Source organism: Eulemur rufifrons, chromosome 2, assembly GCF_041146395.1.
Source record: "Eulemur rufifrons isolate Redbay chromosome 2, OSU_ERuf_1, whole genome shotgun sequence".
NCBI classification, from domain to species: Eukaryota; Metazoa; Chordata; class Mammalia; order Primates; family Lemuridae; genus Eulemur; species Eulemur rufifrons.
Genome location: NC_090984.1, coordinates 39,367,031 through 39,394,827, shown reverse-complemented (window position 1 = coordinate 39,394,827; position 27,797 = coordinate 39,367,031). Strand labels below are relative to the sequence as shown.

At 34.6% G+C, this 27,797-nt stretch overlaps 1 protein-coding gene across 2 annotated transcripts in view; it reads left to right on the top strand.

The window, feature by feature from the left end:
* The window catches only part of UNC13C (unc-13 homolog C), a 562,886-nt gene that overhangs the window by 442,849 nt on the left and 92,240 nt on the right, over positions 1–27,797 (top strand). For both annotated transcript variants that reach the window (XM_069459636.1, XM_069459628.1), the window contains 5 exons: positions 2,927–3,053; positions 6,902–6,998; positions 7,642–7,785; positions 14,840–14,917; positions 19,036–19,113. In XM_069459636.1, coding sequence (XP_069315737.1) covers positions 2,927–3,053; positions 6,902–6,998; positions 7,642–7,785; positions 14,840–14,917; positions 19,036–19,113 — 524 coding nt within the window. The remainder of the gene's footprint in view (positions 1–2,926; positions 3,054–6,901; positions 6,999–7,641; positions 7,786–14,839; positions 14,918–19,035; positions 19,114–27,797) is intronic.

Sequence of the window (27,797 nt, the reverse complement as noted above, 5' to 3'; positions counted from 1 at the left end):
AACATTTCAGAGCCAAGAACATACATGAAGTCCCATATAACATAGATCTAAATATTTATAATTTATAAATCAAGCTAGTAAACTGTTAAATAAAATGTGTTCTATCTTTCTACCTCAACAAATAAACCTTCATACTGACATGATAAAAATTGTGTATAACAGGAGTTAGGTTTTATATGCTAAAAGTTAAAAAAAACTCAAAGTTAAAATTTAATTATCAACATGCATACCTAGGTATTATGCTTAGGCTGGTAATATTTGAGTGTTTAAATAAAGATTAATCATATTTTTCTTCCAGAAAATACACTTTCTCATCTTTATTTCAGCAAAATCACTAATTATGCAGTTATAATAAAAATTTTCAAATGTTTTGTGTTCCATTTAAAATGTTGACAGTACAACCTTTCCTGAGTCACGTGATGTCTGCTTTCTTTTTTTTCTGTTTTTAAAAATTTAAGCACACCTTCACTTTGAATTTTTTTCTATTTCTATTTTCTTTTCAACCCCTTTTCTTTCCTGAACTCTATTTACACATTTTCTTATTCTACTCAATCTCAGGTTACACGTAGTCTTCATATTTAAAGAATTAAAAAATAAAATGTCATATTCAGAACAGATATGATTTGAATATTTATAAAAGGCTGTAATTTAAATTAAATTAAAAATAACAAAAATTGAAATTTAAAATTATTTCCAAATGTATTCCCAGATATGGTTCATATATAGTTTTTAGAAAGTTATTTTCTTCCAAAATTTCCAATAATATTTATTGAAATGAAGACAAAATAAAAATTATTTGATATAATTTTTATATAAATCATTTGAATAAACATAAAATTCAATTAATTAAATCTCATATATCTAGATTTAAAAAATGAAATAAAGCTATTGACAATTCTAGCATTCAATGGCTATTTAGTTGGCAAAGAATCAGTATCAGGCTTCATGTAAAGTACATCTAGAAGTACACATATGCAACTGAAAAGTAATATGAATTATTTAATATTTAAAATAGTCCCCAGCCATCATGTGCACCTGTTTTAATTCATAAGTGCTGCTCTGATGCATGAAGAAGCATAAACTAGAACCAAAGAAAAGTAAGAAAATGAGTGTTTGTTAATACTTGAAAATGATGCTTTATCATACAATCATCTATTTCATTTCTGCTCTCCAAAGGAAGAATCTGGGAAGTTAATCAGTTTTCCCTTTCTCTTACCTCAGGGCTTCCACAGTGCAAATTTATCCCCATACTTCAAAGTAGGGTCTGTTTCTGTTGTCAGCAGTGGCACAACCTGCAAACCTTGAAAGCATTTGGACACAGTCACCTTTTGTTTCTATGACATAGGACAAAAGATGGTCCAAAATATCACTCTGGGGCTTGGAGGGTGTTAATCATAAGGGCAGGTGGTGGTAGTCATGAGAACAGGTGTTTAGCGTGCCAGCTTACTCTGTGCCGGCACAAAGTGTGGGGTCTCACGTGACAGAGGAGCCTGTGAGCTATTTAATTTTTGAGTCTGTATTGGTGATAAGTTAAGTCCTCTAAATGTACGGATCCCAGAGCAAGGATCTCCTCTTGTCTGGGTTTCCGGGTGGTACCATGTTAAGTTCCCACCTATGAACTTATCAAGTTAAGGTTTCCCCTTAAGGAGTGAAGGGAGCTAGCCATCTGGAGACAGAGGTTTGGGGAGAGCTGACGCCGAATGGTGAACAAGGTGAAATGAATTTGGAGGGAGCTCATCTTGCTCATAAGTTTCTTTGGGAGTTTGGCCTAGAAGTACTAGTTTATTACTCTTGTTTCTATGTGAGTATATATCTGTATGTTGCCCCCTGCCCCCGCCCAGTTCTACAAATTGTCTGAAATTAATCATTGTTCAGATAATTTGAAAATATTTGATTTAGGGTTGTATTGTCTCTTGTGTTTACCATTAGAATTTATATCCCTCTGTAGTCAGGTTTTGGAAAGCAGGATGCCTTCAATGTATTTATAATAATCTAATTGCTTCAATTAGTACTTTTAGAATTTTGCCTGGAATATAAAGTATAGGATATTTCTCCTATAAATCAAAAGCCTTAGGAGACTCACAGGCCTCAAGCAGAACTTCTAAGAGAGGACTTTCAATCTGAATATAGCTAGGGATATTTTGGGATTGGTTACATTCATAGTTGTAGCCAGAATTGGCCAAAATTCTGGGGGACAAAAGCAGAGATAAACATGTTCGGTAAGATTATTATTCATCTCCATTCCCAAGTACTGTATGTCTAGATCGCAGTAACTGTTTTAAGCTATACTTTATGAGCAAGAGTGAAAAAAATGCCACATATTAGGAAATCCTGCTAAAGAAATATAAAAACATCCACAGAGTGAAAAATATTAATAATTTTAGCTAAACTTGAAAGGTGAAGACAAAATCATTTGGCTTATAAGTTAGAGATATTCCCTTTCCTTTTCAACTACCTTATTTCTTTAAGTGGTAAATATCTAGGCCAGAAATGTGATCTACTCATTCACATTTCCAGTATTAATTGGGTGTTATGGCTGATTCATGTTTTATCCATGCTTAGAATTTTAATTATTTTTGTCACTTTGCATCAAGCTAAAAGTAGTCAAAATATGAAAGCTTGCAGATAAATAGAAAAATTTTAGTATGTTATACTCTCTAACTGCATCAGACTTCTCACTTTTCCCAGTAAAACACATTAGAACATTCAAGTTATTTTGCATTACTCCTTGACCTGTTCTATGTAGGACCTATAATTATCTTTGCATTTTGTAAAATTTAGGTCAGCTTTTAGCAATTCATTATGCCTTTACTGCTAATATACTATTTCCTTCCTTTTAGAAATGCTACTAATAAAAGTAGATTGGAACACGGAAGCATTGTTGGCAAACCAAGCTTTATTAAATGTATGATTTTATCTGTTATAGAACATGAAAAGCAGCGGTTATGCAAAAGTGCCGATTATATGAATTTGCATTTCAAAGTGAAATGGTTTTATAATGAATATGTGCGCGAACTTCCTGCCTTCAAGGATGCTGTTCCTGAATACTCCTTGTAAGTAGTGATTTTCACACACACACCCAGTTCTCAATTCACAGCCCTGTAAAATTACACCTGAATGGTATAGCACTAAAATCTCTTCACATAGTCTTCATTTGAATGCAGAAATTTCTGTTATAAAATTAATATTAAAAGATTTGCATGTCTTTGGGAAGCATACTTATTTGAATTGTGTTGCATTTTTCAAGTTTGCCTTACTTGGATATTCAAATCAAAGACAAAGAAATATATAATAGGATATGGCTCACATGATGAAATTATTTTCTATAAAAGTGCTAGAAGGCATATTTTTTAAAAATAAGGTGCTTGTATATTGATCTATATAATCAGATTTTCCCTTTAATTCAAACTCATAACTGTCTTAGAAATTTATATTTCTAAAATAGAAATCATTATTTAACAGGTAACTTTTTCATAAATATGTCTTTATTAAACATATTTGTAATCACACACTCACACATGTAATACTCTGCATTTGATATATATTTGAATTCTATTTTGTTCTATTGAAGGGAGTCTTCCATATGTCAGGCATTGTGCCAAATGTTGTAGGGCAATAGTGAATAAGATGAAGACCCCACTCTTAAAGGAGCTTATACTCCAGGAGATATTTATAAGTTCAAAAAGGATGATAAAGCAAGGCAAAATTAAATATGTTCAATAGAGTTTCACAGAAAAGAGACATGGACCCCTATTTGGGGGACTCCACATAGTATTCATGAATGGAATAGCTTTTGATATAGACTTTAAAAAATAGGCAAGGTTATGGCAAGAGAAGGGAGAAAAGCATTAAGATGAAAATGAAAGTTATGAGTAGAACTACGGAGGTAGGAATACATTGGCTCTCATCCATGGGAAACAGGGTTATTCCAATGGGGTATAGGGTATTTTTACAAAATTAGTAGAAGGTAATATTTTAAAAAGTAATATATAAAAAGTAGTTTAGAACTGGATTATTGTATATAAATGCTGTGAAGCTTGCAGTACATTCATTAGGCATTTCTGGAGTTGGAAAAGACAGAATAAGAGACAGAGAAGAGATTTAGAAAGTAACGAGGAGATAGAATAGCTCTTTAATATAACGTTCCTCATAGAAGTATATAGAAGAAGGAATGGGACAGTGGGACAAGTTAGAAGGCTACACTATGGGGTGGGGAGTGCTGGGGAGATACTGGTCGAGGATACAAAATTTCAGCTAGATGGAATAAGTTTAAGAGATCTATTGTACAATAGGGTGAATGTAGTTATTAATATATTCTTAAAAGTTGCTAAGATAATAGATTTTTTTCTGTGTTCTCACCATTAAAAATAAGTGTGTGAGGTAATACATGTGTTAATTAACTCAATTTAGCCATTCCACAATGTATATATATTTCAAAACAACATGTTGTACATGGCAAATATATTCAATTTTTATCAATTAAAAATTAAAATTATTTAAATTAAAACAAATTCATGTGAATGAAATATCAGTGATCAAGGGCTGTGAAGGTTGCTTGGAATTATGAGACTAAGATCCCAGAGAAAAGGAAACTACAGAGATAGGAGCACAACACCTTGCAGGCAGTTTCCCCTTGTGGTATTTTCTGATTCCTAAGCTGCTCACATGTGGAGACTGAGGCAGAAACAAACAAGTAGAAAGCAGATCCTAAGAGATTTAAAACTAAGTAGAGACATTAGCAGTCTCACAGTGCTAGAGGGACAAAAGTTAGAGGTCAAGGCTTAAGATAAAAGGGACATTATACATGCCCTAGGCTTTCAGGTGAGATCTTGGAAAAGTTCTGCTCTAAAAAAAGGGCAAACTAGAAACAGACCACCCTAAAACCCAGCCTTGTCTAGATCAAGGTGATCTCCCTGCATTCTGTCTCCAAGAAAAAATTTAAATCCTCTCTGGAGGACATGATGAACCAAAGATCCACAATTTTTCATGGACAATGTATAATATTCACAAAAAATGAAGGGTTCCCAGGCAACAGGATTAAACGACTATTTGCAGGTTATACTTCTTCAGCAATGTTTTGGAGAATCAGACAAAAAAAAAAAATCAGAATGAAGAAGTTTGAGCAGTATAAATAACACATTTGAAGATGTCTATCTATACAGGTATCTATTGCTCTGTATCTACGTATCTATATCTGATCATCAAGAGGTTTCACAATTTTTCACAGACATTATTTACACACACACACACACACACACACACACGCACATACACACACATATCCTACATCAAATTTATAACTTACAGTGATAAAATACATATTGTTGCTAGGTGCACATGGTGAATTACCAAAATAGACGATCTGTTGGGCCATAAAACAAGTCTAATAAATTTTAAAAGATTGAAAGCATTTATTATATATTCTTGGACCACTGTGGAATTAAAACAGAAATCAACTCCAAGAACATAACTATGAAATCACCAGATACATAAATTAAGCAGAATATTCTAAATAATTCATGAGTCAAAAAAGAAATCACAGTGAAAATTATAAAATATTTTGAACTAAGTAATAATAAAATATGGCACATTGAAACTTGTGGAATTCAGCTACAACAGGAAATGGAGGAAAATTCATAGCTTTAATTTCATTCATATGAAAGAAAAAAGAGTAGAAAATCAGTAATAAAAGTAATTATCAGAGTAACTTTGAAAACAGCAAATTAAATCAAAAGTAAATAGTAAAAATAAAATAATATGATCTGGAATAAAAATAAAATTAAAAACGTATTTTTCCTATTTCAGCCAAAAACCTGATTTTTTTAAAAGACTGATAAAATTGAAAAAGGCTTAGCAAAGCCAATGAAAAAAGATGTCACAAATCACCATTATTAAGAAAAGATAACATAAAGATTTTACAAAGATTTTTAAGAAGTGAATATTTATGGCAGTACATCTAGAAACTTAGACAAAATATACAAATTTCTTTAAAAATAGAATATATTAAGTTGATACAAGAAAAGTGTAAGCTCTAAATGGGCCTATAACTATTTAAAAATTGAATGCTTAATTAAAAATTATGTCACAAATAAAATCTCATTCCCAGTTGGCCCCAAATAGAATTCTTCCAAATGTTTAAGGAAGAAATATCACCAGTATTGCACAAACTGTTCCAGAGATGTCAGGAAAATTTATCCTAAATAAAATGTACAATGTTCCTAAATAGACACATTATTATAAAAATGGTAGTTCTCCCCACATTGGCCTACAGAATCAATGTAATCCCATAAAAATTCCAAAAGGTAATTTTGTACACATAGATAAGTTCATTCAAAAATGCACATAGAAACATCAAGGGCTGAGAATACCAAGACAGTCTTGAAGAGGAGCTTTAAAAAGCTGGAGAAGTACACTATTGGTTATCAATAAAAGAGCGTTGCATTAGTGCATGACAAGTAAATCAAAGAAACAAAATAGTCCAGAGGGGATAGACCTACACAAATGTCGTTACCAGATTTGCATCAAAGATGCGAACTCAATGCAGTGGGGAATGGATGATGTTCTAAAGAAGTAGTGCCTGATGTGGGCATCCATGTGGAATAAAGAACTTTGAAACTTAGATCATTCGCAAAATCCAATTGCAGATATATTGCAGATCATAATTAAAACATCAAAGGTAAGCATTTTTGAGGCAGCATGGGAAGAGGCAAGAAAGAGGTGGAGATTGAAGGTAAAAGAGAGGGAGATATTTGATGAAGTGAAAAAGAAGAAGCAAAATTGGAGAAGGGGAATGAAAGGAGATTTTTGGATCCTGAATAACATTCATATAAGAAATAGCATTCCTGTGAATTATATGCAGTGATGTCCTTTGTGCTATCTAACATGATTAATTTTTTTTTAGGTGGTTTGAACCTTTTGTCATGCAGTGGCTAGATGAAAATGAAGATGTGTCAATGGAGTTCCTTCATGGAGCACTGGGAAGAGACAAAAAAGATGGAGTGAGTTTAAATTGCCATGACTACTTGCTTTTAAGCTAATGGAAATAGTTAGGCTTATTGTTACTAATATGGTTTTGTTTTAATTCCCCAATGACCAAAATCAATTTAAAACACAATTTCAAAGGGTTGGTTAGAACCCTAGAAAATTGCTTAAATTCAAAAAAAAATAATAATAATCTATCACCCCTTTGTCCCAAGATTCTTCTTTACTTCTCAAATTGGTCTGAATCTGCAAGTTCCCCAAGCTTGTACAAAACTTCTATGTTGTCCTGGAACCTCTCTAGATTTCTAGATTAGAAGCAGGTACCCTCCCAGTCCCTCTAAAGCGTCTCTCAAAGTCTTGAGCCACAACCGACTTGCTAAGCTATTGTAATGACCGTGGGGAAGGAGAAATATGAAAGAACCAGTCCCTCAATTCAGCAGTGGAAAAACCAATCAGCAGTAGCTTGGCCCAGGATATTAGTTCCACTACACTTTCCAGAAAAGGAGATGAATGATTTTAAAGTGAGTAAGCATTTAATTACCAGGAAATGTAGGTAAACGGTATGAAAGATTTAGTTGTTTATGTGAAATACTGAAGACTCTTTCCACACCCCTGCTAATAATGCACTTACTGGGATGGTCTCACCGCCTCTCCCCTCAGTTCCAGCAGACATCTGATCATGCCCTCTTCTCTTGCTCCGTGGTTGACGTCTTTGCTCAGCTTAATCAGAGCTTTGAGATTATTAAGAAACTGGAATGCCCTAATCCTGAAACATTATCTCACTTGATGAGAAGATTTGCAAAGGTAGGTTAAATGGAATGATCTTCTCCCCCCTCCACCCCCCCCCCCCGGGACTTTGGCAACCTGAAAAATGCCGTTGTTTTATAGTATTAGTCTTCTCTGACACCACTACCCCAATTTAATTTGTAATTCTATACTAATAGGTTCAGTTGTTTCTAAGATTATCATCTGATTTACTGGACTTCCTATTTCTTTAATATGGAGTTTTCATCTTAAAAACCTATTTGTTCACATTGATGACTCGGTCACTTATAATTGAAGAGATTGTCATGGATGGTCAAATTATTTCTATTTCTAATGTGACTTTCTAGCTAAAAGTAACCCTTGGCATTTTATATGCAAATTGACAAGTATGTTTTAGCAGACACTGTAGTATAGTAAAACGTATTTTGGACTTTGAGTCATGAAAACTGAACTCTGATTACAAATCAACCAATAATTATGGTGTGAATCTGAATACTTCAATTTTTTATGAATTTAGTTTTCATATTTGACTGATTTTGATCAACCTAATTTCTTTTAAGGCCTTTTCTCTTAAAATTTAAGGTGGCTTGCTAGGTGCTTACTTCTTTGCCAAGAGTTTCAAGGGAAATATAAGAAATAAAAGAAGCAGTCTGTGTCCGTCAAATCTTAAAAAAAAAAATTCTGTATAATACTCAAGAACACAGGACATAAACTAATTAGAAGATGGCATGAAAGGGGCGCAATTCAGCTTCAAGCATAGTGGGATCTACAGTAAACTGAGAGGAGGGAAATATGATGAGAGCTGAAATAGACAGAGGCTTCGTGGTAAAACTAGGGCTCATAGAAACCTAAAAAGGTAAAGTTAGAAAAGTGTTCTAAGGCAGAGGAACAGCGAGAACAAAGGGATAGGTAAAACTGAGCATGACATGGCCAGGGCAGAGAGAAACAATCCTTTTCAGGGAAGTAGTAGGAAAAATTGGGAAAGCGAAGATGGCCCAGACCTTAAGGAGCTCTGCTTTCCAGTTGGAGAGATTAGGTGTCCATTTAGGAAACCCTGAACATTTGGAGATTTTTATGCAGGATAGTGACGTGACAAACATAGTAATTTAGGGAAACTACTTACACAGTTCTATGTCTGGCTGATCTAAATATAAGTCTGGCTCTGTGGGTTGAATGACGACTGAGGTTTCAGCTGTTAATTCAACAAGTGCTTACTGACTGCCTCACTTGCACACTGTTAGCCACCTTGAGAGAGATAATCACGAACAAGCATAATCTCTGACTTCAAAAAATGTGTAATGGTAGGGCCAAAACTGTCAACAACTATGACACATTCATATATATATATATATATATATACACACACACATGTATATATTTGACATGTTAAGAAATAAGGAAATGCCAAAACCCAGTTTAAATTGTGTAATAGTTAAGATGTTTGATTAGTTTGCTAGGGATGCCATAATAATATACCACAGACTGAGTGGCTTAAACAACAGAAAGTTATTTTCTTACGGTTCTGGAAGCTAGAAATCTAAGATCAGGTGTCTACAGGTTTTGTTTCTCCTGAGGTCTCTCCCGTTGGCTTGCAGATGGCCATCTTCTCCCTGTGTCATCTTACGGCCTCCTTCTGTGTGTCGGCGTGTCTGGTGTCTTCTTTTGTGTCCAAATTTCCTCTTATAAGGACACCAGACAGATTGGACTAGGGCCCACTCTGACAACTTCCTCTTAATTACTTTTCTAAAGGCCCTGTCTCCAAATACAGTCACATTCTCAAGTGCTGAGAGTTAGGACTTCAACTTATGAATTTTGAGCACAAATTCAGCCCGTAACAGATGTGTACATTCAATGTGCTACTGCTTTTAACCACAGAGACAAACACAATAGTACATAACTGCATTAGCATCATTATAAAAAGTCTAAACTTGAAGTCCTTTATGAATGAGAGGTTTTGTCCTGATCCTGTCATTGGCCCTATCTCTTAGAAAAACTTAAACTCAGTTCTCTGATTGATGGATTAGAGAAGATGTCTTGCAAGAGATTACATCTTTAATAAATGTGATAGGATAGTTCATATTGGGGAAACAAACCCAGAAACTCTATAGTTTAACGCCACAAAAATTTACTTCCTGCTCACAAAACATCAGAAATGGGTTAGGTGACCCTGTAAGGGAGCTCTCCACCATTCTACGACTCAGGGATTCTAGCGTAAGAGGTTCCAAATGGGAGAAAGCATAGGCTTCCAAGAAGGCTCATGGAGCTAAGGTTGAACAATTAGGTTCACGATGTAAAGAACCTTAAAGAACAGGTACAGTGGCTGAACTTACTTAGCAGAAAAATGAAGAGCCAATGAAGCTTTTTGGGAAGACAAACTGTCAGCCTAAACAGTACTACAGTATTTATTTGCCATGAAATATTTTGAACTCACATCTTTATATCTATTAATTAGGAAGAGTAAGCTCCCACTTTTTAACATAATTGCTAAACATCATTTACTTGAATCACTCTTAGAGGGGTCTTTCTTAGTCCCCTTAGATGATTCCCATTTCCCAATACAGTGAAATCTGTAGGAGAATAATTCTAAGAATTCTCTAAGTCTTTTCTTGACGAGATGCTGTATTTTGGAAGAATGCCAAGAAAGGATGAAACTGGGTCATTAGGGATAGTGTTTGAAAAAGCATGTCACATGCTATTCTTGGAATTCTGTAGGACTTGTAGTGAAAGCAGGATCACATGAGAATTTAAAATCTCAGAGTTAATATGCTTAGTGACATATTATTATAACAGTACCCAATATTAGAAAAGTAACTAGATTTCATCCTCAGAGCAGTCAGACAGGCATGTTATATAAGGTGGGAACCTTTTATCAAAATATACTGAAATCACATTGTCTTTCTGGGACTTTCATTGATTTAAATAATCCTCCAGGAGATAAGACATATTGATGGTATCTGCAGACAGGATGGGTGGAGTTTCATGGAAGACAATTTTTCTACGGATGGGGAGGGGGATGGGGAGGGGAATTAAGGAGGGGGGTGGGGGGGAGGCGGAGCTCAGCTGGTGATGCATGGCCCGATTCCTAGATTCCTAACAAGCCAAGGACTGATACCAGGCCACAGCCAGGGGTGTTGGGGACTGCAGTTTTCGAAGATTTAGCATTCTAAAATGGAATTTAAAGGGACAATTTGTTCTTATTAAAGAGTACGTAGGACTGAATAAGGTACCAAAAAATGCTTCCAATTTCATATCAGGAACACTCAGGAGCTGTAATGAGTGATACAATGGCATGTGAGTAGTGAGTATTCCTATGACTATACTGCTGCTCTTGACAAGTATAGGTAGTTTAATTTTAAAAAGAGATATGAAGTAGAGACATCTTTAATATTACTTAAAAATGAAAAAAACAAATATTGAATCCTGGGTATGACCTGGCTGCCAGGTGCAGAAGGTTCTGTGGTGAATGAGACACACACACTCCTATTCTTTGTTCTCTAGGAACCTAATCTTAACTTTAAAAAATAATAATGACAATCCTTTGAGGATTATTTTAGGCTAATTACTTTATGTATATTGTCTTGCTTATTCTTCACAACCACCCCATTTATTTTCCCTAAATTTTCAAATGATGAAACAGACTCAAAAAGTTTAAACCACGGAAACAAGGCATGCAACTAGCATTGGTGTGGATGGAATGCTTTTAACCACTAAGCTATACTCCCATCTCATCCAGTGTAATCAGAAATCAATTAGCAATTTGGAGAATAGACTGTCATCATTTATTTTTACCCTTAAGGCCAAACCTATGCATCTGTGGTGGAAGAAATGGAGGACACTCTCTTAAGTTGCATGTGTTAAAATACAGTACATAAAGCATTCAAGTCACATTTCTAATGTTGTTCAAGTGATGTGATCATCTTCTTGTCCTCCTTGCATTGCTCTAATACTATATTGTTCCATGCATAAAAAGATAATGAAAAGATGAATTTTGAACTAGAGTTCTTTTCTTGCTGATCATAAGAGCAATACCCTAGATGGGACAACTGGAAGTGTTAACAGTACAGGTAGCCCACTCCTACTAGTGTGACATTAGCTCAGGAAACCACGGTGACTCTGTCTGAGTAGTTGACATCCATCCCACTCAATGCGCCACCAGTAGCTGCATGTCACATCAGAACTGATTTAGGCTGGGAGATATTTTAGTCATCCTGTCTGATCCTTTAAACGCTGCAGAATCAGACTTTACTGCCACAGTCCTATCAGAATTTAATCTTATTTAATTTGCATCTCTTGTAATAGCAGTTCTTTTGCTGTATCCATAGAAGAGGGCTCTGCACCTCATGACTAGCTCTTCATATAAGCTGTGTTTTATAACAGAACAAAATGCAACCAGCCCCTGCTAGGCTGTCTGTTGCCTCTCCCTCTGCACTATCTTCACTTCTGAAGACCAGCAGTTCCCCGAAGATAGAATGATGACCTAAGCTCACACACCCAGGAGTCCTATCTTGCAGGCATTGTCAGCTACCCCTTCCATCAGCAGTTCTCTCTTAAGAGTTACCTCCACTCTGCCATGCATTCGTTAGGACAGTGGTTCTTAAATTTAGCGTGCATCAGAATCACCTGGAAGTATCCCAAGAATGGAAAAATAAGCACCACATGTACTCACCAGCAAACTGGTTTCCCTGAGTGCACATTTGGGATTAACACCAATTGGGTATCGGACAGAGGTCGGGGCTGGGTGGAAGGGATGGGTGTATACCTACTGGATGAGTGTGGTGCGCACTGCCTGGGGAATGGACACAATTGAAGTTCTGACTGGGGGGGATGGGGTGGGGGGAGGGGAGGCATGGGCAATGTATATAGCCTGATCTTTTGTACCCCCTTAATGAGCTGAAAAACAAACAAACAAAAAAAAAAAAGGAATCACCTGGACGCTTGTTAAAACACTGCTGGGGCCCACCTCCAGAGTTACTAACTTGTAGATCTAGGATAGGAGCAGCACATTTGCATTTCCAGCAAATTCCCAGGTGATGTTTATGCTGTTGCTGATCCCAGAACTACATTCTGAGAACCAATAACTTAAGAAACATGTCATCCGCAGCTACATATTTGTATGAAGGAACTAATGTCTGGTAGTGATTTACTTAGTTGAATAAATTAGGATGATATTTTGAAGTTACCCCTAAAATGTGCATTGTATATTCTCATCCAGGTATACTTTTTACATTAGTAAATAGATGGGGGTTATCACAGCAGTGTGTACCTGTAACTCTTATGGGAACAGTGTTAAACTATATCCTACATGACTATGCACTTTTCCTTACTTGTAGCTCATCCTGGCTTGCTGTCCTTGACATTTGTAGATTAGTGGATATGAGATCCCAGAATCAGTTGTCTCTAAGCAGAAATTCAAGGGACTGTGGGGGGAGGGGGGGCAGACCTATGAAATAGAGCCAAGCTGTAGAGCATGGGGGATACCTTGAGAATGATCATAAATGGATGTCTAGATTCCCCTTTCTTCTTTGGGGAGAAAAAAAAAAAGCTATTCAGTAAGTCAGTCACCCAGCAGGTATCTAAATGATACTGGGTTATAGAGGATTTTCATACTGTCCAAACTTTATCTTAAGCAAGTTATAATGTCTGAGTTATAACAATCTCCTAAAGTCAGGATTATCGGTTGCATTTGTTTTTGTTTTTGCAATACAGTAAAATAATTCTTAAAGTTTAACTGTCATTAAGAAACTGCAAATTGAGAGTAGTGCTTGTATGTACATATCAATTAGTACTCCCTTAGGTAAGCTCCAAGTAATTCAACATTATGTATAAAGTAAAATTTGAAGAGGCATATTTAAAAGATAGTCTGATCAGCCATCTGTTTTCCTGTATTTACTGTTCTGCTGCTTGATAAGATTTTATATTTTTCAAGGCAGACTTTCTAATTAAATTGATGCCTGTTACCATATTACTGTGTCCTTCTACAAAGTATCAACTTTCTGTCTGCATGTTATCCCTAATTTCAGCTTTTCATTGAGATTTTAAAAGTCTATAAAACAAGTTCATAGTCAATTTGGTGAATTTACCTTTATAGATTAAACATCTCTTTTCCAGGTTACTACTTGACGTATCACCCCCTGTAGATTTTGAGCCACTCAGAAAATTTAGACAAGTTGTGTACACAAAAGAAAATAAAAAGCTTTTTGTCTTTGTTTTTCTATGAGAAGAGATAACATATTTCTTTCATTGATGCTTTATCTCACCTAAGCAAATCACATCTACATGTGGTTTACTATAATTCAATCTATATGTAAAAGCAGTAGGATGAAAACTCAATATATCTTTAAGTAATTGAAATAAAGTTTAATGAACACGGTTCATTTTTCTGTGTTTTGTATATTAATAAAAACAGAGGACATTCTTAGGCTCAGAAATAGTTATTAGAGAGCAAAAGAAAATATAGAATTAAGACAAAAAGGACAGCAAGAGGGGAAAGATAAGGCAATATTTTCAGCAAATAATGTGTTATTAAGTAACTTAATAAACAAAAGATAAATGAATTGAGGGGTAGAAATAGTGTAAGGTAACAGAAGCTGAAATTTTAGGTTTTAAGAGGTGGTTTTTGATAGTACTCAATATGACTCAGTATCATAGGAAATTACTGAAAATAGTCATAACTAATTGATGTGCACAGAAATTCTCTGACCCCACTTATAAACAAGGTGTTTAGGAATATTTGAAAAAGTTCAGAAAATGACCACCATGAAGAATTTTGGCGTGGTAGGTAGGAGGGGTGGGTAGGGACTAGAAACCATAAGAGATGATTCAAAGCATAAGGTATCTATTCAGGGAGTGATGTGGAGCAAGCATTAGAGATCATTAGAGTATCTAAGAATAGAAGAGGTTGCCACAAGAGGTCGGTGTATCTTCTGAGTAAAGTTGAGATCCTTTTTTTGGCAAGGGCATACATTGAATCACTGCTTCTGGCCCCTTCTCAGCTGAAAAGACATATGAAAAGTTTGCCTGACTTAGCATTAACCTGGATAGCAGTATGTAAAACCACATACCTGGATAAACTTCAGAATGTTTTCTTTCTTAGACCATCAATAAAGTGCTGCTCCAGTATGCTGCAATTGTATCAAGTGATTTCAGTTCATATTGTGATAAGGAAAATGTGGTAAGTAAAAATATCTCTACTTTCAAGTATCCATCAGTTGAGATTTACTTCTTCAAACTGTGAATAAGCAAGAGAAATTGTTTACTTTCTGTTTTCATACAGGATGATAAAAAATAGAGGTCTCAAGAAATTGTTTGAAAACTTCTCTAGTAGTTTTGAGCTGCATTTAATTTACAGGCAGGTTGAGTGTCTTGACACAGCCAACTTGTGGTTTTCCATATTGTTAAGGAAGAAGACTAGCATAAATAATTGAAAATTCACATATCCATAAAACATTGGAGATGAAAATTGGGTAGTTAAAAACTAGATAAGTATTGGTACCAACTAGTTTCATTTTGACACCAATACTAAAATTAGTATAATTTAGTCTTTCAGTTTTCAAATAAATTGAGAAGGATGGTTAATTATGGAATGATGCTGATTTCTACTCCTAATTATTAGCCCTTTTTTGATGATTGGGGAAATATTTATAAAATCCGAATGAGTATTGCAACTTAATCAATAAAAGACATAAAGAGAAGCAAGATAAACTGAAGTTATCTGGAATATAATCAGTGTTATTTTATGATGGAAGGAGAAAGCTTTCTTATTCAATCTGTAATATTAGGAGAAATATGTTGGCAACATTGTAAGAAGTTCAAAAAAGAGCAGCACTAAAAAAAAACAAGTGTTTAAAAAATAAGTACAGTATTTTTTAGGAGAAAAACCAATCTTTTCTCCTCTCAAAAAATCAATTCTATCAGCCAGTCTACACAAATTCTAAAGAAAGCTACTGGTCTTCTCCCTGAAACCTCATTGACCTCTTGCTGACAGTTCATTAAGATAAGTCCTAAGGATTCTTGAGAATTCCAAAAGATGCCTCTTTCCCTTAAATTAATATGCTTCCCAGAAATTTTGTTAGAATTTCCAGACAACTCAGCAGTGATCTCTAATTTCCATTGATTATAAATATTCTAAAAGCAAGATAGAGTATTTATTTATTGAAAGCATATATTTCTAATTAAATGACAATATATATCTAAAGTGTTATATTGAAAATCCAAACAGTGCCTGATAATTTCAAAAAGATTCTATTTATATTATGATAGCCAAACTGAAGATTTTGAAAGTTGACTGTGAACTACTGAGGCTAATTCCTGCCATTCAGAAAGGAAAATTAATTTTTAAAAGTGCCTGAAGACTTCTACTTTATGTATTATTAACAACATTCTATGTTATAGTTTGTATTTAAAAAACAAAGATGAAAATCATAAATCAATAATTATATTATTCTATGTACTTTTTCTGTATGTTTTATACTTTTAAAAATTAAATTTCATAAAGAGAAAAAAAAAAGCCCTGCAAATGTTATAGCAGAGGAACTTTCTTTTCCTTCCCTCAGTGGCTTTGTTCTATGATTACTCTTATCTTGACCAGCCTTATACTCTTTTGCTTAAATGCCAAGTATCATTTTAGCTTTTATAGAAGAATATCACTTAGCTATTTGGTTTATAATTTCAGTTGAGAAAAGCTGAAGTGCTTTTGTATATTTGCATAAGTACATATAATTATTACGGATTGATTTCAATATCAAGACCATTGAAACTTGTATACTAAACTTTCTTAGTATACCTATTTCATCTGCAAATTGAGCTAGAAACTTCTAAAGATAGATAGATATCATTTAAGATATGACCATAACATTTGATTTCTCAGCGGTCAGAATCAAAGACCAGAGTTAAATATTAATAAAATGTCTACCTGAGAATAATTTTTTTTTTACTGTGACATTTTAAATTGGAAATGGGTCAAAACATTTTCATTCATTTACTCCACATTTCAAAATATAGCAAAATATCACTATTGAAATCAGAATTACTTTATTTTGAATAATTTTTAAATCTTTTGCAACACAGAAACACTTTAGCCATGTAGAAATGGCCCAATCCAAACAAAACTAACTTGCATATCCATCATATTTCAGGTTCCTAAGTTTGTTCCAGAAGGAGATAAAATGAAATGCATATTTTTAGAAAAAAGTCAAAATATATAAATAAGAAGATACATCTTAACTTCATACATGAGTTATTTTATCTTACTAAACTCTTCAATAAGCAATATGTCTGAATCAGTTACTATTCGCTTTACTATAGTTTCCATTTTTTGCATTTACTATAGAGTTGTTTAAAAGTTGGTTTATGATTAAATTTAAGGTAGAGTTGTATAATCTAGATCTCAGTAGTAATTTGACAAATTGATTCAATAAAATTGAATTTTGAACATTTCAAGATCAGGGAAAGCTTAGTGAAAGGGGAGAGTCTCATATTTATTTTTATCTCCCTGCAGATAATGACGTCTCTTTTTTCTCTGTAGCCTTACTTGGGATCAATAGCAATCCATGTCAAGTGAGCCCAACTGTCTATGTTCATTTTATTCTTAGTAGCTCTTTTTCATCAGAAATGATCATAGTAAGAAGGCTTGGCAGTGGCCTTTAATTATAAAGCTAGTATCAAAGTACTGTTTTATGTGCCAACAAAAAGAAGCTTCAATGCTAATATCAGATAATCATAGAAGATTCTACTCAGCAAACTTAGACCCATGCATGGGCAGAAAGGTGATAAAATAGTTTCATCCATGTAGTCTTCCTGCTTCTCATTATAAGTCACATGGTCTTACTTTGACCTTGGATTTCTACCTAGTAGGACTTCCCAAATTCAAACCATATCTTCCTCTTCTACAATTAAAAAAGATACCAGTAACCCTATTTCTTAGTGGAAAAATTGTCTATTGGCTCAGTTTGTGGACTTTGGGTCAAGATGCTAAATTTCCTGAAAATTCTATCATATTTAAGGACTAAGTAGCTCTCAATCATGGCTAGAGATCAGAATCATTTGTGAAGCATTCTGATTCAGCTTACTAAATCAGAATCTCTGGGGGATAAATCTCAGATATCTGTGTTAAAAAATAAAACTTAAACAACTGGAATCAAGGGAACAGAAGTTGAAAATTGTTTTCATAAATTGAAGTTAGTATGTGGTCACGGTAAGAGTCCGCTAGAAAGTTTTTCAAAGATCAGTAATGTGGAAAGCAATAATAAAATCTTCCCATTGATGAGAGCTAGCACCTCTCTGACATCCTATGAGTCCTTCGCATGACTCTCTCTGATTCAGTATTGGCTTATTTCCCAGAAACTTGGAAAATATATCCATTTTCCTTTCTTTGTTTTCTCTTCCTACTGGCTCTTAGGAATCAATGTACAGCAAATATTAAATGATTCTGTATTCCAATTTTAAATTAATTTTTCTATCCTAAGTTCACATCTAGTTCTGTCACAAAGCTTTACATTTTGTTATTTTTATGTTTCTGCCTCCTTGGAAACAAGTGGAGAAACATTTTTGAAGCATGTATTACGTGTAAAGTGCTATACGGTAATCTGGGAATAAGAAAAGCAGAAAAAGACATGGCAGCATGTACAGTGTATTTAAGTTTAGCTGGTGAGACAGTGAAAATCAACTCAAATATAAAGTAATATAAAACAAATGCCAAGTGAGTGATAAAAAAATAAAATCTAGGAAAGAGAAAGCTCTAACTTTAGTGATAGATCTAATTCACATAATTCACATAAGCAAAGAGGAAAATGAGAAGGGAAATACAGATTAGAGCTAGAAACAAAAGGCCTTGAATCCCAGCATATGGTCTTTATCTACAGCCAGAGAATTCATTGGAAGGTTTTTTTTTCTTTTTTCTTTTCTTGGATTTAAAAAATTCAGATGGTGTTTTCATTTTTAGATAGTGAAATAACAGAAGAATTTAATCTGTCACAAAATAAATCTATGAAAACAGAATATGGTTAATTTCTAAGTATGAAATGCTATAATGTTAAAGGGAAAAGAAACTTAAGTAGCAAGTCTGAAGTGGTTTATTGTCTGGGTATGTTATTAAATGTAATTCCCCAAAGTGGCGTTTTATTTTTCCTTTTCCATTTTTAGCTGTTAACAACCATAATGATGAAATAGCAGTATTATTGTATTTACCAAATATAATGTCAGTGACTACCACTTTTAAGTTAAACTCATTCAATAACTTAATTAACAATATTCTTAATAATTAACAATATTCTTCTTTTTCTTTATTTAAAGCCCTGTATCTTGATGAACAATATTCAACAATTGCGGGTCCAGCTGGAAAAAATGTTTGAATCCATGGGAGGAAAAGAGGTGGGTATGTTTTGACCCCTGCATTTACCAAATACCTTCTTGGAGATCATTAGCAGTGAATCTCTTGCTATAGAAAGTGTATTAATAGAGTTTGTACATGGTTTAGCTAAGAACATGAATTGATAATAATCTAAAATCCCATTAACAACTAAAATGATTATTATGCACAACAGAACACTTTTAGCAAATACATCAGAAGTGTGAATGGGAGATGGGAGGAGTAAGATAGCCAGTAGCCCTGTGTGTATATGTATAATCACATATACACAAATATATATGCCAACGATCTATAAAGTTCCAAAAATTGTAAATGTTTTTTACTGTCTTGTACAATGTCAGTTTGATATCTGTGTTTGTTCTGAAATACGCTTTGTGGTGTTAGCGGTTTTTTTTATGTATCGGAGGTTTATTTTTCACATCGAAAAAGTTCTGTCAAAAATGTGTTGTGTGCTGTGTCTGTAATGTGTCATGTCTTTGTCCAACATCTTTGACTTGCAATTCCATGAGCAGAAGAAAGAAGGAGAAAGATTCTTTTATGAGGTTTGTGATAGTAAGCATCTTATCCTTTACCTGGCTGTTTCCCAACACACACACCTTAAGACCATTGCACTTCTTATTGTCATTTGCTTGTTTGGAACAGCCAGCCAGCAAAATACTAGCTGTGCACCTGCCTCTTCCTGCCTGCCAGAGTCTTTTCTTGCAAAAACTGATGTGAGCATCTGGGAACTGAGGACTGAAGAAGGTGCTGAGAGGGAGGGTCATAAAACCCCTGTCAGCATGAAACAATCCTAAGGGTGGCTCAGTCAAGAATATGTAGATGGATATTTCTATTTAAGATTTGTTTACATTGTTCCTTACTGTGACAAAGGTTATGAGAGGCATGTAAACCTAGGTTGGATTTCAAAGCAAATATCCCTTTTATTTCTAAATTTATGACACTGCAAATGCTTCTTTTAAGATTGGCCTCCTCACATGTGATTTTGCTCTAAACCCCAAGGAGACATTTATACATTTCCCCCAATGTCTATTTTCTTTTCAGTCTTTTGAAAAATGGACTTGCTATTTAGCATCCCTCAGATGAGAAGCACTAGGATACAGGTGTGATGGTGTAAAACTTAAAAAAAAAAAAGAAGAAATTTTATAAGCGGTGCTTCCATTGCAATCTCAGTTTAATTTGTATAAAATAAGGCTTCATTCCCTAAAGTATGTTAATGCTTTTTGCAAGGTCTGAGAGCATCAATCTCATTTGAAAATTCTTTTGCTGAATTAGGTGAATGCAAGCAATTGGGGATCATAACTTCAGATTTCCTTTTTAATTTTAGTGATGTTTTATATTCAGACTTTAAGTCCACTTACTGTTTAGAAAAGTAGTGCAGAAATTGATTTCTTGTGGGAAATACTATCTCCTTTCAGTGAATTTTAAAGACCACAAATCATTTAAGAATAAGTTCTATTTAAAATATCACATTTCCAGAAATTTGTCCTTATGCTACTACTATTTCATGACTATTCTGTGTTTGAATTTTAATGGAATAATATATTGCTGAGCTGAATTTAATCAGACAAATTAGGAAAGACAGACCAACCAGACAAATCAGACCTGTACTTAAAGGAAACTTTATTGGTTAAGTCACATGCTAACTCAAAATGTCGAAAGGTGGCTTGTTTACCAACCAAGAATAGGCTCCTTATTTCAGATAAAATTGCTAGTTTGAAATGTACTGGTTTCACATAATAATTTTGATTGTAAATACATGAGTATATCACAGAACTCTTCTACTTACTGGAGAAAATAATGAAAACAGAAATACTGAGTTTGGTGCCTTTTCCTTTCATAACTCTTGCAACGTCTATTGACTAAACTTCTCAGACATAATTTGAAGGTAAAATCTAATTAAATAAATAACTGTAATGAAGTTAATGCCTAGTTTCTAACAATGTAATCTCTTCAAGGGATAGCATTGACCCTAGCTCCTTTCTTTTCCTACATTTAAATATTTTTCATCTCCTTCCTCCCTCTCTGTACTCTGTTATCCTATCTCTTTTATCTCTTTCTCTATGCATAATTTTTTCTCTTATCCTCCTGCCTTTTCATCTCTTATCTTCTATTGCTAAGAAAAAGCTTTAGGCAGGCCCAGTCAGCATTGACATAGGGATTTATGAAATGTCAGGAGGAAGAAAGACCAGAATCCAAGTCTGAGTGTAATATGCATCCTCCCAGACAAAAATAAGATTAATTAATACAGACTTATGTTACAGTTGCTGGTTGCTACACTCAGCCTCCTCTAGGCAGCAGAATTGCAAAATAATAGGCAGAGTTTTTCTAATACAGTTATCTATATATGGCAGTATCTAAGAGGATTCCTTAACTTGGGGCTTACACAAAGATGAAAAAGGATTTAATTAAAAATGAAAAAATTCATCCTTTGATATGAGAAATATATACAGCACTTGATACAGACATGTTCAGTGGCCTTTAAAGGTTATACAATATGTACTAATGCCAATTCCCAGTTTTTTCCTCACAGTGGAACTGGTTATAAAACCTTAACTGGTATTGCCAAGAGAAACTTTCCAGCCTACACCTTATTCTTCTTCTTTTAAGAGTATCTTATTATGTTGCCCCTTACCATTTATGCTAGGTTGTGAACTTCTTGCTACAAAAATTAAATAGCAAATGATTGCTTGTGAATTTGCTCAAAATAGTTTCTAATGTCATGTGTTTACTAGTTGGCTTCTAACAACAACATTGCTTGCTTCTAATACTATCTGCAAAGTGCTGGCGGCTTGCAGGCATGGTTGCATGATGCTGCAGCTCTCTGCTGCTTTAACCCACCAGAGTGTTGTTGGGGCAGTTGTTCGTTTTTACAGGATCAGCCTCTTTTCCTTCTGAAAACAGAAGGATTGTTTAAAACCTTTTTTTTTTTTTTTTTTTTTGTGGAAAAATCTGCTTTCTCTATGGAGTCCAGGATGGACACATGGCCTAATGCTATGATAATGTTGGGATTATGTTATTGTCAGTGACTCCAAAAGCAGTCACTTAAGCAATCACTGTTAAACAATTGCACACACAATATCCTGTGGGTCATGTCAGCACATTTATTTTCTAATGCCCTATTTAGAAAAAAAAAATCAAAATACAAATTGCTAAATTTCTTCTCCTATAAAGGGACTTTCCAACACACTTCTCTGCATACAAATCAAGAGCATGTTTTGGCATAACATTTTTAATTCCTCTAGAGAACATTTTTAAAAAAGTTTCCTAAACCATGAAGAAATACTGACCTTTAGGAATGAGGTCCAGAGTCTGTTTTTATTTTTTTTAAAAGCACTCAGGTGATTTTTTTATATGGATATAGTTTTAGAAATCACTATACTAAAACAGATAAAGTAGCCAACCCAGACTTACTTACTAGACTTACTTGAGTTAGCAGTTAAATTATTTACACCACCATCCTCATACTGTAGTACCTGTCCCTTTATAACACAATAACAGCAAAACAATTATCAGGATGACGTGTAATAATTTTATTCTTTGGTGGGTGATTTTATTATCCTGCAATAGCTCAAATATCCCAAAAGTAAAACATATATTTTAGCTTATATTATTTTAAGAGCTTAATTGTTTTATGAGTATAATTCAGTGTATATCAATTGCAAATAAGTACTTAGTGTGTGTTCATTTTGTGACAAAAACATATTGCTACAGCCTACAGCCCATGGAAGGAAGTTATTTATATTTCCTTGATCTGTAATCTAATTTGTACAAGTATATGAAAAAGAAAATTAACTAATCCAAAATTTAATTTCTTTTCAGGAAGTCATAAGATACTGGTTTTGAAACTCTACAGAACTTACATTGTAGTAATTGATTTAGGCAATGCATTACTCCTTTACATTATTGTATTGGTATAATCATCATGGTAGAATCTGAAGTTAACCACAGCCTGCTAACTATTGATAATACTTCAAATTCTATTATAGTTAGCCATTATTAAGACATTTAGGGGAAAGGGAGGTTGTTTGTTCAGCTAAATTCTTTTACTCTGCTGACAAGGTAGACCAATTAGAATAGGTACAATGATAACGCTGTTTTTATTGACATGTCTTGACATGTCTCAAAAAAGGATTGAATCTTCCTACTCATCTCATGGTGGTAAAATTTCCTATGAGAGTAACTCTCACATATGTCCAGGCTGAAAAGGGCCAAGGAATCTGGCCTATAGGCCCATTGTCCTAAAAATGTGTATATTTTAATGAGCAATTTAATAATTCTTTTGTTTCCTAGATGCCTATCTATATTACTTTTAATTTTTAATGGTTAATTTAATATGTCAATTAGAAATTGCCTCTGATTGCCCAAAAGTGTGTGTATGTAGCTCATTGAAAATCATTGTGAAACCTATTAGCCATATGGACTCAGTCATTAGCTAGGAAACTCTAAACCAGAAAGGAAAGAAATTAACCTCGATTATTTTTCACTTGACACTACCCTCTCAACTTTATACATGCTGAGGCAACATGGAATTGAAGATCACTGCTTTAACGGAAATAATACTCCATGCCAGTAGTTCTTGAACTTCAGCATGCATCAGAACTACCTCTGAGCTTATTAAAACACACATTGCTGAACTTCACCCCCAGAGTATTTGATTCAGTAGGTCTGGTTCAAGTCCCAATGATTTACATCTCCAACAAATTCCTAGGTTGGATGCTATTGGTCTGAGGAACACACTTTGAGAATGACTGCTGTATGCTTTTAGAAAACAAATCAGATAATTAGAAAATAGCCTAAAATACGTCTTTGTCTTATCTTGAGCCTCTCCTAACAGGCCTACTCTCTGTGTTTTGAATCCTGAGGACACACGAGAGTCACTGTGTTTGAATGGATATCAGGGCAGTGTACAAAAGAGCAGGCAAATATTTGTATTAAAGAATATAATAATCCCAAAATATTGGGAGTCAATTTGCAGTCATGTACAAAAGTGGGAGCATTTTGTTTTATTATTCTGGCCTTTTTGCTTACATTTTATATGTAATCTTATAAAAGGAGGTGTTCTAGTTGTACAGAGGCTAAACTTTATGTTGAGGTTTCTGATAGGTCTCACTTTTTCTCCTTAATATAAATAGAGATAAGTTACTAGTTAATAAATTAATGAGAATCGATCTGTTGTTTTTATCTTTTTCAGCAAATAAGAAATAAATTGTAGAATAAATTAAATTATAAAATATATATCAGAAATAGATAATAATTTCAACTAGTCACACTATATCATTTTTTCAGTTCTTAAATTGCCTCGTAGCAATTTGCAAAGTTTTTCCTGTTGAGTTTAAGAATCCATTGTTGCCTACTTATATTTACTATATCTGTTTAAGTAGGCAATAAGATCTTTTAAAAAATGCCTTTGGCTTCAAGGAGCTTACAAGTAGTAAGGGACCTTATAAAACAGCAATTAGAGCAGAGATACCTTTTAGCACGTAATGAAAGATATTAAGAAGCCAAATGGTGAAGGTGTGTCTAGGGTACTGTAAGCACCTCTTCCCCTTGGGGCTGCTGTATGAGAAACAGAGGTCAGAGCACACTGAACATAAAGTCAGAGTTTAGCCCTTCATTAATTCATTCAACAAATATTTATTTTCCCAGCAGCTATTATGAGCTGTAAATTTTACTGGGCACCAGAGATACAATCTTTACTAAGATGCAGACCCCACCCTCAAAGAAATGCAAGGTCATGAAGAAGAATCACAGAACAATTAAAGATATAATGTTTGTGGGAGAAAAGCGACACCACTTTCTAAACGAGAAGATATCCTTCAAATGAAAGCTGTGATTGTTACATCTTATCCCACAACAATTCACAGAATGAACTCATACCTTTAGCCTCTTATCTTGTAGATAAAGCTCAAAGATGAGCTGTCATTTGGCTGAATTCAGTCAAAGCAATCAGTTATTTTTAGTTTCATAGCATCGATAACAAGGAGAATGCAGTGTTTGAATGGCCTGCTGGCCTTTTATTTTGGTGGCATGCAGATATTGCCTGGTTTCTTTCTCCTCCTAACCATCTCTGCCGTTAGAGTTAACAAATTGGATTTAATAGAAAATTAAAAGAAGATTCAGGGCCAGAAAGGCAAATTGTTTTGAAGTGATTTAATAAATGTGATTAAGAATCCAGCACTACCACCACATTACGTTCAGCTAACTGCTAAGGCTGTAAAATTAAGAAAAGGTGCTACTGGGGAGGATGAGAGGTTTCTGGGCTGGCAATCCATGTCAGAGTGAAAGGCCCAGGCAGGTGCTGCTTGTTAACCTCATTCCCCAGAGCGTTCGAGAGAGATCATAGGTCGCTCACATACGGCTAAGTGTCTTTAACCTCTCTAAAACTTGAGGAGAATGGATCCATGCCACAGCCAGTGGGGAGAGAAATAGAGTTTCACTGCCATCTTCTGCAGTAAATCTACTTCATTATCTTGTGATTGCTTATTCCTGCCCTAACAAACCCTAAATCAATGCAGTCATTAGTAAAACTTAACTTTTTTAACCCAGTCCATCTATCTCCCTCCTCTGCTTGGCAGAGTAGTCCTTGAGTACGTCGTGCTCACTGAGGGCATTCTGTCCCCCCAGCACTTGACGTTGTTCAGCAGGTACCGAATTCAGTTAACTGAGCAGACTATATTCCTGTTGTTGAACAGTGGTTCATTATAGATGCAGGAATACGAACCAACAGCCAAATGGGAAAGACAGAGTGGGACAGGGACAAAAGGCAGCATTTATAGAATACACTTCTAAACATAAAGTGTCTCATTTCTTCTACTCCTGAGTTACCCCTATTGTATCCAGTTTCACAGTTAGTCAGCCAGCAGATGCAGCTAATAAGGCCTAAGTTCCTTTCCAGGCATTATTATACTTGAGGATATTTGCTTTCTTAATGAACATTTTCAGAAGAGAGTTTCTTGAGAAGAAATGGCTTCTAAGAGTGCTGTTCTTCAATCCCCATGTGGTTCCAAAAGCATGACACATTATCTGGGCTTTGGTTTTACCCACCTGTGAAAAGGAGGAAGTTCAATTATGTGATTTCTGAAGCTCATTCTTTTTCTGAAATTCTGTGGTTATAGGACAAAAACCTTGTTAGCAGTGCATAAAGTAAAGGGATAATTGGTATAGATGAGAAAGGGAAAAACTATTTAAACTAAGAGAAAAAAATGTCACTCATATAAGGCTTGGAGGTGTAATTTTAAAAAGACAATTCAGAGAAATAGAAATGGGAAAATACAAAATTTGCTATATATTCACTAATTTGAAACTACTTTGAGTGAATTATAAAAGATAAGGCAATCTTCCCCACCACCACCACCACCAAATTTGGTTGTCTAGGCTGAAGAAACATGACATAACTCAAAGGCATTTAGCTGACCTGAAGCACAGTGACAGATTTACTGCATACTCTCTTTAATTAGGATGGGAGACAGCTACTCACATTCAACTTTTTCAAACCAGAAAGTTACAAGCATGAATTTACATAACTGATACCTCTAGCATAATTTTCATGCAAATCTGAATGGGATAAAGGAAATGCCATTGTCTGTCTCTGAAAATGGTCATGTAAGTTTTTGGAGACGCACTCTCCTAAGAGGAATATTAAAAAGAAATAAAAAAACCAGCTTAGCCCTGTTACAGCTGAGGCACATTTGTTTGCAATAGAGACCACATACCACAGTATTCATGCTGACACTTTGACACAATACAAAGTGATTTAGGGCATGTCTTTGAGTGTACCCTACTGCTGGATTCACTAGGGAACTTTCACTGATTTCTCAGTTATATATTTTAAGTTGAACTAAGCATTATAAGGTGAATAGACTCTGGTCAAATGGAAGGATTGGAGATGAATGATCTTTTCAAAATAAAAGAAATAGCAGGTGCCCAGGTAAGATTGGGAGAAATCACTTAAAGCACTTCCCTAGTTGAAAGCCAGCATGAGGGGTAAGCAAGTGCCACGATCACATTTGGGCTTTATTAAAACAACTTTGGGAAGAGTTAAAAGGATGGAAAGGGAAAACAGGAAATAAGAACACTACTTGGGGATGATTTCAATAGCCTAGATGAGAAAAATACTGAATCAGGAAATGAACAGGAAAGGACAGATGGAGAAAACATTTCAAAGATATCATCAATCATATTTGATATCCAAGGAAATAGGAAAGTAAGAAGATAGAAGTCAAAGATGACTTTCAGATTTCTGCCTTAAATAATTGGAGGCTATTAACCAAATCAGAGAAAACAAGACTAGAAATAAATTAAAAACTACCCATTTTCAGGTAATAAGTTTTGTTTTTGATATGCTGTGATTGAGGTATGTGTGGGCCATTAAAGTGGAAGAGTCTACTAGGCACTTTGGAAAATAGATGGGATGCTCAGGCATGCTATTAAGACTGTAAATAACAGATCATTAGCATATGGGTAGTAGTTGAAGCCATAGGTGTGAATCTGATTGCTCAAGGAGTATATAGAGTGAAAAGAAGCCTGGAAAAGGAAAATTGAAGGGCACTAATATTTAAGGGATATACAGAGGAAGAAAAGTCACCAAAAGCAACAGACAAATCATGGAAGCTATAGAAGCAGTGAAATAGCTTGAGAAATAAACAATATGAATGAAGACTGAGTAGGGTAAATAAGGCCCTTGCAA